General features: G+C 32.1%; 1 protein-coding gene across 5 annotated transcripts in view; it reads right to left on the bottom strand.

Moving 5' to 3' along the window:
- Pcdh11x (protocadherin 11 X-linked) overlaps positions 1-14,211 on the bottom strand; it is a 694,600-nt gene that overhangs the window by 293,261 nt on the left and 387,128 nt on the right. For 3 of the 5 annotated variants that reach the window (XM_040283707.2, XM_040283706.2, XM_040283710.2), the window contains one exon: positions 11,935-11,964. The exons of the other annotated variants lie outside the window; for them this stretch is intronic. In XM_040283707.2, coding sequence (XP_040139641.2) covers positions 11,935-11,964 — 30 coding nt within the window. The remainder of the gene's footprint in view (positions 1-11,934; positions 11,965-14,211) is intronic. 5 annotated transcript variants of the gene reach the window in all.

The following is a 14,211-nucleotide window of genomic DNA, read 5'->3' as shown; positions in this document are numbered from 1 at the left end:
TGTGGGTTCAATCTCTAGTACCAAAAAAAAAAAATTAGTTGTCATGCAAAAAGGTATATATGTTAAATAGTATGTGCTAAGAGGATAATATTTATTATGTTCTTTGGGTTTTATATATTAAAAAATCCCTAATCCTCCTAGGATAAACTTCAAAGAACACATCAATGATATGTGAGGAGTGTTGTTCATATTTAAACTTATATGGGTTTCATAAAAATTTCCACTTCAATAATGATTGCAGAGTAAGAACATGGATTCACATTTCATACTCTATATGAAAGAAATATAATCTTGGCTTTTTGCACATTTTACAAATGGGTCAAAAATATTCATATCTATCATCAGTTTATAGAACTTGCATGACCAATATTACATTTCCATCAGTTCTTACTTATTTATCTTTACTTCACTCCCATCACCAAATTATGCTCCAATTTCAGCTGGATGCTTCCTCTTCTGATCATTTTCCTTCAGTCTTTCCAAAGAAGCTCTTGTTTATTTAACTATCCTACAATATGGCCATGGAAATATTGGAAATGTTATCCAGTTCTCATATATTTATATGTGAAAATGAGTATATTTAATAAACTTATATTGATTGGAAGTGTACCATGAAAAAACAGTGTTTCAACATCTTATTCAATGATAAAAAAACATGGAAAATTATGCATATCATGGCTGTTATATAGATGACATCTTTAATACATGGACTTGGAATCTATTCTGCTAAAATTGTCAGAATCTTTTAATTATTGCTAAATTGTAACACTGGGGAAAATCTAATTTGTTTGTATGTACCAGGTATTGCATAAACACTGAAAGTATATGCTGCCTTTTTGGAAAGTTTTATATCATTCACAGTTATGTATATTTTCAAGTTGGTAGAGTAATCTTTTTGGCCACTACCTATGTTCCTGATCATCTCTTGTGTTTTATGTGATAACTGGTCTTAGACTAACTTCTGACATTTTATACCAGAATAAAATCATAGTGCTGTTTTATTAAAATTCATTAGAAAAAAAACCAATCCAATTTTTCCATGAATTTTGGATTTTATATATAGCAGTTTACCAGAGAAACAAAAAAATATAAAATCCAAATTAAAGATAAAAGTAGGGAAATCTTTTATGTTAGTAAGAAGATGCACTCTTTGAAGCATTATGCACTTCAAGGAGAATGCCCAACTCTTAAATCAATGTTTAAAATATATTTGGACAAGAATACTTCTACTTCATAAATAATTAAACAAGCTGTTAAAGGGTATCTGATTAATACTTTAGGCCAAGAGGAGTCAAGTGTAATGGGAAGGGGGATGTCATTTGAACAAAATAAAAATGCAATGTCTTATATGACTGACAAACTGAGACTGAAATACAGATGCTCTAAATCATGAGTATAAACAGAAATGCAATATATATTAAACAAATGTTAGTGAATTCATGGAAACCCTCACCTCTAAATAAGCAAGACCAACTGAGAATATATGTATATGTAAATGGAATTTAGTTTTATTTAAGAATAATATTCTATAGTAGGTTATAATAGTAAATTAAACTAATTATAGCAGAATTAATTTTTGATTTACATGCTTACTTTACTAGACAATAAGGTCTGCGCTGTCACAAAAACCTATCTCATTCCTTCGTATGCTTTTATCAGCAAGCACTGGATCTGACACATAGAAACTATTGCATGTATTTATTAAATAAATGACAACAAATATTCATTAAATATTTACTAAGTTTCAAGTGGTTTGTTAGACGTAGGTTACAGAAAATTACAAGACATCTTCAGATATTAATTCTCTATATCCCAACATTAGATGGTAGACTTTACCACATTAATACCTCTATAGCTTAAAAATTAATCTTAGACACTTATAAGTACTAAAAATAATTCACATAAGCAAGAAAGACTAGATTGACATTGATCCTGAAGGAATAGACTAGGAAATTAACTAGTACATTTACAATCCTTTAAGTAAAATGCCACATGATAATTATTTACCAGAGATTTCCTTGTGAATTACCTGTGAGTTAAATGGGAGTCATGCCTTGCTTTATAATTAAATGTATGATAAGAGAAAAATATATGGGAAGTAAATGAATGCAAATAGATATACCAAAGGTAATATACCTAATTTAATGATCATAAGTATGAGATTTTAAAATAACAATTCTCTTTTATTAATATTCCTATATTTGACCCAAAAAACCCTGCTAAATCTATTAACAAAACACATGTCAGATTAAATGTTAATATTCTATTATAAAAGTGCTTGATAGATAAGAGAGGCCTCCAAGTTACAATAAACAAGGACTCCACTTATATTACATTCTTTTTTTTTCAGAGAGAGAGAGAATTCTTTAATATTTATTTTTTTAGTTTTTGGTGGACACAACATCTTTTATTTTATTTTTATGTGGTTCTGAGGATCGAACCCAGCACCCCGCACATGCCAGGCGAGCACATTACTGCTTGAGCCACATCCCCAGCCCAACATTCTTTTTTTAATATTTATTTTTTAGTTGTTATTGGACACAATACCTTTATTTTATTTATTTATTTTTATGTGGTACTAAGGATCGAACTCAGGGCCTTGCATGTGCTAGGTGAATACTCTATAGCTGAGCCACAACCCCAGCACCTACATTGCATTCTTAATCCAAATGTTTTGTAACAGAAACAAATAAACTATTTGTATCAGTAATATATTTCCAAACTTCACCCACCTCTATGGGTCTAATCCATAAATACCATTTCCCTGGACATTTAACATATGCTTGTTCTGGACCTAAATTCATAATACTAGACGGACATATGTGTAATAAATTCTCTTTACAAGAATGAAGGGTGTTAATTTAGAGGTGAAATGATTGACTTATGAGAGCCTTAACTTAATCAGTGCATTAATCCAGTGATAGGGATTAACATGTGATAACTATAGGCAAGTATTGTGTAGCTAGGAAGTGAGTCACAGGGGGTATGATCTTAGAGTTTATATTTTGTCCCTGAGGAGCAGAGTTCTCTGTCTCTGGTTTGTGGTTGCCATGTTCTGAGCTGCTTCCCTCCTCTACACCTTTCTGCTGTGATGTTCTGCCACACCTCCAACCCAGAGCAATGGAGTCAACCATGTATTGACTGAGACCTCTGAAATGATGATCCTGTAGTAAACTTGTCCTCCTCTAAAATTGTCTTCTTAGCTCGTTTGGTTGCAGCAATGTTATTACTCTAAAACAAACAAAATTATGAATATGAAAATGCTGTGATGGTTGGGGTTTGCGGATGCAGCTTAGTGGTAAAGCATTTGACTAGCATGTGTGAGACCTTAAATTCAATCCACAGCACAAAATAAAAATGCTATGAAAAGCTAGCATCATTGCAAAAGAACATGATGATGTAATTTAGGTCATGCCACACAAAAATAAGACTGTAAAAATTTAAAATATGCAGCTCCAAAATATGCCTTCATGGCAAAGGGATTGTTTTGAGTTACTCTTTTGAGAAACTATAGACACTGTAAAAGCTCTGAGAAGTTAATCTTTTACAAGGGAAATTTAAGTCTATAAAGGAAATTTCCATTTTTAAAGATGCTTTCCTCTCTGTACCAAGAAGAAAAGGATGACAAAAATCACTAGAGACTCTTAATCAATGGGAAAGCATGGACTTAAATATACAGAGTATACCACCATTATTTGTTTTAAGGTGCTTTTCCTGATCATATGAGAGAGAGAGAGAGAGAGAGAGAGAGAGAGAGAGAGAGAGAGAGAGAGAGAGAGAGAAAGAGAAAGATATGTGGAGATTGAACCCAGGCAACTATAGTGTTTCACTAAGTTGCTGAGGCTGGAAGTGAGCTTGCCACATCCTCTTACTTTGGCTCCCCAGTGGTTGGGATTAGAGGAATTTACCACCATGCCTGACTCTATCTAACCTTAACCATTCCTTTACTTATATCCTTCTTTTTTCTGTTTCAGAGAATCAAGGTATTCAAGCCTGAAATCAAGCCATTTCTTTGAGATCCATGTTAGAGATGGGACATGTCTCTAGATTATCTCACAAGAAAACAGGATATAACCATGCTATTGACTCTCTGATTTTCTCTTATTAGTTTGCCTTTTGTTACAGAGAGTCCCAGGTAATAATTCCTAAAAGGTGGAGGAGAAAGTTATTTTTTTCTCCCCACAATGATATATAATGCAAAAGTTACTGAAAAAAAAAAAAACTCTTCTTAATGGTGGCATAATAAGAAATAATGAAATAACTAAATCCTAACCATTCTTATCCAGCCATATGATTTCATGGATTAGACATGGTTTGTTTACTTATTATACCAAAGAAGAGGGGTCAGCAGATATCCCAATATCTATGAAATTAATTTGGTTTAAATTAGGAAACATTATCTAATGTTTAGCCTTTAGGAAGGCTTTCCCTGATAGTTTCTTATAGAAATCAAAAGATAGGAATTAAGAAGGTGAAACTAAATTGATTTGTTCTCCCCAAATTGGGGGCATTTTACATTTCAAAGGTATCATTAATATAGAAGTGAAAACATCTGTGTCACTGTTTCTGAAACTGGCTGTGACCTAGACACAACTAGACATATATTCCTTAAATATCAAAAATTTTAAATTGTCTTTCAGGAAAGTCTTCCAGAATCCACATGCAGACAGTTTGGGACCTATTTTTTTTTAAGAACAGACATGTAGCTGGGCATGGTGGTGCATGCCAGTAATCCCAGAGGCTCAGGAGGTTGAGGCAGGAGGATCGCAAATTCATTGCCAGCCTCAATAATGGCCAGGTGCTAAGCAACTCAGTGAGACCTTGTCTATAAATAAAATACAAAATACGGCTGGTGATGTACCTCAGAGATTGAGTGCCCCTGAGTTCAATCCCCAGTACCAAAAAGGAAAAGAAAAGTGTGAGGGTTTGCTGAGGATATGGCTGGTTCACTAGTTAAGCACCCATGGGTTCAATCCCTGGTTTAAAAAAAATGTTGTACAGAAAATCATGTTTGCCAGTTTGGGTTGTCAATGACTACTATGTCACAAGCTGAAAGTCCCTAGAAGAGAGCATAAAAACTACCCATAAAAAGAAACATGTGCCCTGGGTCTAGGAATGAACCATAGAAGCACGGGGTTCAATCTTCAGTACCGTAAAAGAAAGAAAAGAAAAGGAAAGGAATGGAAAGGTAAGGATCCCATGAAGAGGCATGATGACTATTTTCATGCTTTTGCAAAGGTGCCCCAAAAGTCCTCTTTTTCTTGCCATCTTATTGACAAGAAAATTTTCCCCTGCACTTTGCTAAAAATTCCCTCTTTACCAACTGATCCAGGATGCACATTTGAGCTACTTTTTAGCTGCTGAACTCCTTGCTGATTGACCATGCAATAAAGCATTTTTATTTTTGCAAAATTCCAGTGCCATAATAATGGCTTCTATGTGCTTCGAAAATGAATGTTTGCTTGATAACATTTCTGTAATGAATACCTAAATTTAGTATAGAATTAATCACTTTAGTCATTTGGTTGATATCAAAGATAAAATTCTAATCAGAGCTCTATACTTTGGAGTATCAATTTCAATTTATTAGTCATTGAGTTAGTTAAAATATTATCACCAAGGATTCTGAATTATGTACTGACTCAAATTCATATGGCATAGAAAAAAAAGGAATGGAAAAATGCCCACTCTGTGACAATAGAAAGAGCACTTATGCAAAAGTCTAAATTTGTAAGGGCATTCAACAATATTATAAAGCTAAAAACCTGGAAATATCCTGTTTAATACATAAAGTGCTATGCAGATAAACCTTTAAAATTCTTTTCTCTTTTCTATTGCTTTGAATAAAATATAGTTTCAATGCCTTTTAAAACATTGACTTAATGTTACTTAAGGTTTTAAGGCTATTGTTGCCAATATATTCAGAATAAGGCATAGAACTGTAATGAATATGGATGATTTTGTTTCAGAATGTGCTCAATACAATGCCACAAACAGAATAAGAACATCTGTTTTTCAGAGATATAACGGGTGAATTTTGATGCTGTAAAGTGAGACAATGGGTAGGTATAAGAGATTAGTATATTTTGATGTGAGGTTTAGAGATTTCAGTAAGGGATAAAAGAAGGGATGTGGTGTGATCATGTAGTCCCTACCCCCCTTTTGCCAAAGATCAAAGAGAAACTTTTTCAAACAAATAAAGAATCCCAATTGAACAGAACAACCAATTGGGATGTTATAGAAAAACACTTGAAAGTATAATTAGCACATCAGGTCATATTAAAAATAACACTCAGCATTTATTTTTTTTTCCTGGAATACTTTTGTAGACATAAAACAGGATTACAACTATCTGAATTTCATTTAAGGAATTTTTAATCATTCACAATACACATTTCTTTGTTTTACATGAAGCCAGTGGACCCTGAAAGACTTATTTTTAAATACCTATATAATAAACATTGATTTTACATTGGTAGACTATTATACATTTGATGCTGGAATATCAGAAATCAGTTTCCTTTGGATTAAGCCAGTTCTGTTACACTTATATTAAAATGTGGATATTAAAAATAAAACAAGCATACTAAGTATTGATAGAAATAAAATATGATATTGTATTAGGAATTAAGATACAGAAAAATATGTACTTAATAAATATGACACAATCAAGGTGTGGACATTACAGTCCTGTGTAAAAATTGGCAGAGAGATCGCAAAAGATCTAAAAAGACCAAAAAAGAACCCAAAGTTAAAATGTCAAAAATAATAGAAAGTTCTGGATGGACTCAGCAGAGAAACTTGTGCAAATGATAACATTTCTCTTTTAATTTGGAGGGAAAGAAAATCGATTACAGCAGTGTGCAGTAAGGAAATATAATCTAATGAGGGTGAGAGACCGAGTGACATTTTATAATATGTTTTTCTTAGAAAATGACATTCATTTCTTTCATTGATTTATTTTTTTAAATATTTATTTTTTAGGTGTAGATGGACACAACACAATACTTTTATTTTTATGTGGTGCTGAGGATCGAATCCGGGCCCGACCATGCTAGGGGAGCGCTTTACCAGTAAGCCACAATCCCAGCCCCTATTTTTAAAGGAAAAGGAGCCTGCGAACATAAAAAGAGACTAAAGAACTAAAAGAGTTGATAAGGAATCTATGAGAGATTATAAGGGGCCTCAGAAGTATATTGGGGTTACAAAGATGCTTTCTGTCTTAGCATAGTACAATTTAATGTAAATCTACTGAAAATTCAGGGCTTTGTATTGGGAAAGGAATTAGAAGATGTTTGAAAATGGGATAGAAAAAACTAATAAGAGAGAAATGTAATGATTTCTGAACAGTATCTAGAACCCCATTGTAGCTTAATGGTATTAATATGTAGTATGCTTATTTTTCAATACAATTTTGTGGATTTTTTCCCCAAATAGGACTCAGTAGCCTGTGAAGAATACAATCTATAAAGGCAATCCACATTTGTAAATCAGTACTGTGAACAATGTAGGAAGCCAAGGATAATGAAGAAATGGATAGATAATTATAACCAGGAAGGTGTTTTACAAAGTGTGTAAAATGGAGAGGAAATGAATGATTCGAAAATGAAAGCAAAGCTCAAGTTACCTAGACAGTATAACATAAAGCAATAGAGTTGTGGTCATAAATAATGAAGATTCTGTTCACAATCTTGAAACCTGTGTAATCCCATGAAAATCAGGCCCAGGGAATGCACATACATACATATAACTGGAGAATCAATTAAAAAAGCATGCAAAGATATAATACAAAATACCTATGATGGTGGCTACCTTAATAGTTAGTAACAAGTTATTTACAAGCATGAGTTTTCAATAAGCATGAAATAGGCATGGAAGGGGAATACAGAAGGATCAAAAGTATCCTTTAAATTGTTTGCCACTTTTAGCCACAGACCAAATTTTCAGTCACAGCCCATTGAGATGAATTAAAAATCAATTCCAAAACAAAATAAAAAGCTTTAAAACAATGTAAAAGGCCTCACAGTGCACCTTGTATACAATGTCTCCAGAAGAGTATATCTATGGTATGTACACAGGATATGGGTAAATGGTTTACCTTAGGTGGTAATGCTAGATTAGAGCTCTTCATGGAATTTAATTTTTCCACAACACTAGAAACACTACACTAATGTTAATAAAGAAAACTGCTAAAAGAAGCAGAAGAAATTGCATTCATAATTGCTATAGATTGGCCTCATACATTTGCTACATTATAATGCTACAAAAAGTAACATGAAAATAATCTTTCATTAAGGGACAAGATGTGGATATACCTATTGAGTAGCATACCAAAAGAGTTAGATTCATTTAGAAATATTTTTTTTTAAATCTCAATGTGCTATTCCACACTCAAATTCCTAAATTATGCATGCTTTCAAGAGATTTTTTTTTAAGAAAGATCTTCCAAACATTTCTGGATTGTTGAACAGAATAGAAGTTGAAGAAGTATTTTAGAGACACAAGCAATATGAGTATTATAATACATGTTCCCTCTAAAATTCTCATTGCCCAACTGTCTTGTCTTCATGTAACCTTTGAGCAAATGACTGTACAAATGACAGAGATCTGGAAGAAGATAGTTATATGACAGAGAATAGCTTTTACTTGAAATAGGACTATAGCTACTGTTATCCATTATGTTAGTTAGAAATAAGCCACTTTGTAAATTCACCTCAGGCAGATACAAAGAAATGAGAAACATTCTCCTTTGAGAATCTCAGTTAGTTCTGTTTCTGCCATCTTTAGTTTAGCACTTTGGTGAACACACTCTTTAACAAGCATAGCCATTTGTGCAAACCCTGAGGGCAATTTAGACTCAGACATAGTCAAAGAGGGGAGGGATCTTTAAGAAAAATGTCTATATGGAAATTTTCAGGTAAATGCTAAGTAAAAGACGGTTAGTAGACTAAACCTAAAAAGTTTGTGTTTATATAAGTAATTTTTGTCACTATTAACTAGGTTCAAAAATTTGTACTTCTTTTAGTTGAACATAAATATTTCTTACAATATCAAAGGTAGCTGTGTGTTGAAATACATTTTCCTTCTAATTAGCTATTAGCCAGCTGAATATCAACCAGATAAAGAAAGAAAAAACTGTAGAGAGTGGCATTTGCTTTTATTCTAGCATTTAAATGTGCCACTAGGTTCTTGGTGAAATATCTTTTTAAGAGGAGGTAGAAAAAGGTGTCTATTTCTGCAACCTAAGCCTCTGATTCAGATTCTAAAAATATGTCCTGTTTGGTAAGGCCTCTGAAGTCATTTAAATTTAAATCCAGAGAAGTCATTGAGAAATTCTCTTGTCCTTTGAAGTTTTAGGATCTAAAAGATAATAAAGTACTCATCTAGATACTATATTCTTAGCTAAGATAATGCGTTGCCTTACATTTTTAAAAATTTAGGATCTGAAGGAACTGAATATAAAAGTCATATTTTATAATTCATTTAAAAAAATAAATAGATGAAGTTCAGGGGTTCAAGAGATTAATTCAACTTTTTATGGAAACATTTGCAATAAATCCAAAGTTAATGAACATTCTGACACTTAATATATTTAAGGTTTATAGCTTCTTGAATTTAATATCCAAAATACCCTTCAAAAGGTATACATAAATGCAATGAACCAAAAATAAAGGGCATCAGAGGACAGACCTAATCTCCATGGTATGTGTTAGCCACATGGAGGTAATAGTTCACTGTGGACATGTCTTGGGAACTATATATGTCCCTTTCTCTGCTTCCCAGCTATCATGAGTTGAGTAACTTTTATCTACCACACAGTTCTGTCATAATGTTCTGCCTTAGAACCAGCCAACCATGGACTGAATTCTCTGAAACTGAGAACCAAAATAAATCTTTCATCTTCTAAGTTGTTCTTGTCAGATGTTTTTTCACAGCATTGCAAAGATGACATAAACATCTAAAATCAGTAAAGCTTCTCTCTCTCCTTATGTCACAGTGTGTGCATGTATGTTAATATATATATTTAAATGTGTATACATACATATGTATGTATATAATTCTACAGTACACAGTAGCAGCCAGTGACATTTTATTACTGCTGATTTCCTGCTTTGAATTGGAGAACTGTTCTTTGAACTTCTGCCTTCTGGGTGGAGCTGACTTTCAAAACCTCATCATTCCCAGGTCACAGTGTTACTCAAGATAATTTAGAGAGGTATTTGAAAACTCTCAGAAAAGCATATTGATTATAAAATATAATGATGTTATTTTAGTTTATCTCTCAAACATTAATTCAAATTCATTTTGACATTCTAGCCAAATTCCTTTCTAAGGTAGTCCTCACATTTAATAAAGACACATAAGGGTAACAGATTCCTTTATGACATAATGTAGATCACCCTCTGGGAAGTTCTTTTTCAAATGTCAAATTTGGCCTATCAAACCAGAACAGGATAATTCATCTTAAAGATTATACACAGTTAACTGAGCAACAGTAATGGCAAGGTTTTGATGAGTAATATGAGGAGTTTTTTAAGGCTTAATGAATTGAATTTTTAAAATATCTTCCATCAAAAGTTTAAGGGAAACTCAGATCTTTCAACCTCAAAATATGGTTTATTTAAAAAGGCATAAATGCTGGGGAAAACATGTCATGAAATGTTGAAAATCTCTTTTAGAGGTGGTACAGTTTAACTTGGGAGGTAACAAACATTTAATAATATATGTGAAATAGATTATGTTTACCAGTATAAAATTATTTTTGTTCTAGAAAACAGTGTTCACACCATTTGACCCAGCTATCTCTCTCCTCAGTCTATACCCAAAGGACTTAAAAACAGCATACTACAGGAACACAGCCACATCAATGTTTATAGCAGCACAATTCACAATAGCTAAACTGTGGAACCAACCTAGATGCCCTTCAGTAGATGAATGGATAAAAAAGCAATGTGGCATAATACACAATGGAATATTACTCAGCAATAAAAGAAAATAAAATCATGGCATTTGCAGGTAAATGGATGCCATTGGAGAAGATAATGCTAAGTGAAGTTAGCCAATCCCCAAAAAACAAATACCAAATGTTTTATCTGTATAAAGAGGCTCATTCATGGTGGAGTAGGGAGGGAGAGCATGGGAGGAACAGAGGAACTCTAAATAGGGCTGAGGGGTGGGAGTGGAAGGAAAGGGGGTATGGGGTTAGAAATGATGGTAGAATGTGATGGACATTATTATCCAAAGTACATGTATAAAGACAAAAATTGGTGTGAATATACTTTGTATACAACCAGAGATGAAAAAGTGTGCTCTATTTGTATAATAAGAATTGTAATGTATTCTACTGTCATGTACAAATAAAAACAATAATTAGAAAAAGAAAATAGTGCTCACATATATTTGAGCAGAATGTATTTTTTCACATTGAAAGATGATTTTCTAAAGCCCCATTTATCAAAGAATATAATTTTGCTGATTAACCATGCCTCGTTTACTTCTAGCATTTTCCCCTCTGATCCTAACATATACTCATGGTTTATATTCACTGACTTTTTGCTATCACTGCTAAAATGTGTATTGTCACTAAAATGCTTCTTTTTAATTGCTAAAATTCATTACAAAATAACTATATTACTGGAACATTCACAAAATGATACTGTTATAGTATGTTGTTTTGGCACAGTAGGAAAAGAAAGTATTGGTGAAAAATAAAATAAAATAAGACTTGAAAATTTCTTCCAGGGCTGTGTAAGTGATACAAAATATGGAGACAGCTCGGCTTGAATCTCTTTTAAGGCAGAACTATAACATATGTCATCTTAAATACTTACAATTTTAACTCCATGGAGTAACTACTGTAACTTCAGGAGTTTAAGGGAAAAAATGATACAACATATTTTAAAATCAATTTTTTTTTTTAATTTACAATCTTACCTTTCCTGCCTTTTTCCCCTCGGATTTCCGCTGATTTGGGATAAAATGGAGGCAAGGGAAGCAAAACAAAACAAACCAAAACAAAACAAAAACAAAAACAAAAATCAGCTACAATTTGGTTACTGCAAATGCATATTCTTTAAAAAGCATGTCAATATTCCCAGTGCAATACTATGCTTTTTTTCCCCCCCTAAATGCTTTCATCTTCTAGATTCTTCAATGGTTTCAGTGAAGTGGTATAAGAGCATTGTCAATTTCATGCAAATATATGAAGTGACATATAAAATCTTCAATTGACATAAAAAAATTAAGTTATATGCTTAGGAAACATAGGCATTAATCAAGAAAAGGCATCCTTTCAATTGGATATTTCTTATGAAATCACTTATTTCTTATCTATTTTTAAATGAAGGGGCCTTTATTTCAAGCATGAATTTCTTTCTTAAAACAAAAACTAGCCAACTTGAAATTCATGAATTGGAAGCAAACATTAGAAATATCTATAGTATATCAGGATACTATCTCTAAATGTTCTATCAATTTTATTGGATCTTAGTTCCATTCTGTTTAACTAAATCCTTTCTACTATTTCTAAATGTTCTATCAATTTTATTGGTTTTTAGTTCTATTCTGTTTAACTAAATACATTCTAAATCTTTCATGATAAAGTAACAAGTTACTTCAATTTTTAAGATTCAAGAAACATTTAGGTCATTTGTCCTTATAGATTCACTCTCCTTTGTAGATATTCACAAAAGTCCTCCTACTCATTTCTTTTTCCTTTCTGCAGAAAGGCAAAAGTTCTTTAGAGGGTATTGTTGAGTACAAAGAATCAGAAAATTGAGATGAGGGTAGTATTTAATTCTGAAATAAGGGTAAATAAAAAGGGAAACCTAGCCAACATCATATGAGGATAAATGCTCTGTATTTTTACCTAATTGTTTTATCAGATATTACCTGACCAAGAGACTATATATTTTTCTATTATTTTAATATAATTGAGTTAAACAATTAAAATTGCAATGAGTATCCAAAATCATCCTAAAAATAAAATTGTACTTTTTGTTCTTTTACATTGTGTATATATTTTAAGCATAAGATATCAATAATGTCCATCTACATCCATCAAATCCAATCAGCAATGGATCAAAGTTAGAACTTGATTTATCTGTGAAGCCATAGCCTGAGGATAATACCTTGAGTATTCTCTTCCAATAAAGTGTTCTTACATTTCAGTGTCTTTAACCAACCAGTATTTAAAGCTTTCTTTATTATGAATGAGAATGTTTTAATAACAGATTAAAATATTTAATTTTCCAAATGAAAAAATCTCACAGACCAAAAATCCCTAAAACTTCAACCAATATCTAAAAATACAACATTGAAAATATCATTACCTATTCTGTAAAATCATAATGGATCATTTTGTATTTGTTCCAGTAGAAATTACTTTCAAGAACATAATACATGTTAGCTATTAGATGTTTTACCATTTATCACTGAGCAGTCCAAAAGCATTCAGATATTTAGTGAGCCAAGTAAAGGTATAAAAATTAATCATCTCTATCTTGGTAAAAGCATTTAGTGAACTATTAAAAATTGAATGACAACCAATACTTAAGGCTAGTAAACATTTGGAGGTCACAATGCCACATCTACTAAATTTCTTAATTGAGAGTTCTAACAATATAACTGATAAAAATGAGACATGAAATATAGTATGTAAGGGAAGTTACAAAGTTTGTTAATGTCAAGAGTATAGCCCAATGAAAGGAATATCCTAAATTTTCAGTAATTTATCTATTAAGTTGCATAGTATTAGTCAATATAGTAGAAAATTATGTCAGGTAAGTCACCACAGTGAAATATTATTCATGTATGCTTTGATGCAGCAGTTCTGTTAACACACTTTAAAAAAATCAAAACCAAGTAATTTTGGTATTCCTCAATATCTATGTACTTTTGTGTTCAGTGGGAACTAGACATATTATATTTGTCTGTTTGGGTATGTGTATTCAAATCACAAGCACAAAGGGTGAGGTCAATAAAAGATAAAATCTATAACCCAAAATAGTATTGCTATTATGTAGTCTCTGAATACTCTTTTTTTCCCATCCCCAGGTTTATAACTTCTTTTTTTTTTCTTTACCTATCTGTATAAAGTATAGCTATTTTCTACATTCGGGCTTCAAGTAGGACATTTTTGTGCATTGCTTCTGCTTACAGTGTGATGGTCCTCTGAACATAAGAATTAGAAGAGTAATGATAGACAAAAGA

The sequence above is a fragment of the Ictidomys tridecemlineatus genome, chromosome X (assembly GCF_052094955.1).
Source record: "Ictidomys tridecemlineatus isolate mIctTri1 chromosome X, mIctTri1.hap1, whole genome shotgun sequence".
Classification (NCBI taxonomy): Eukaryota; Metazoa; Chordata; class Mammalia; order Rodentia; family Sciuridae; genus Ictidomys; species Ictidomys tridecemlineatus.
The sequence above is the reverse complement of the archived record's forward strand: the minus strand, read 5'-3'. Positions and strand labels throughout refer to the sequence as shown.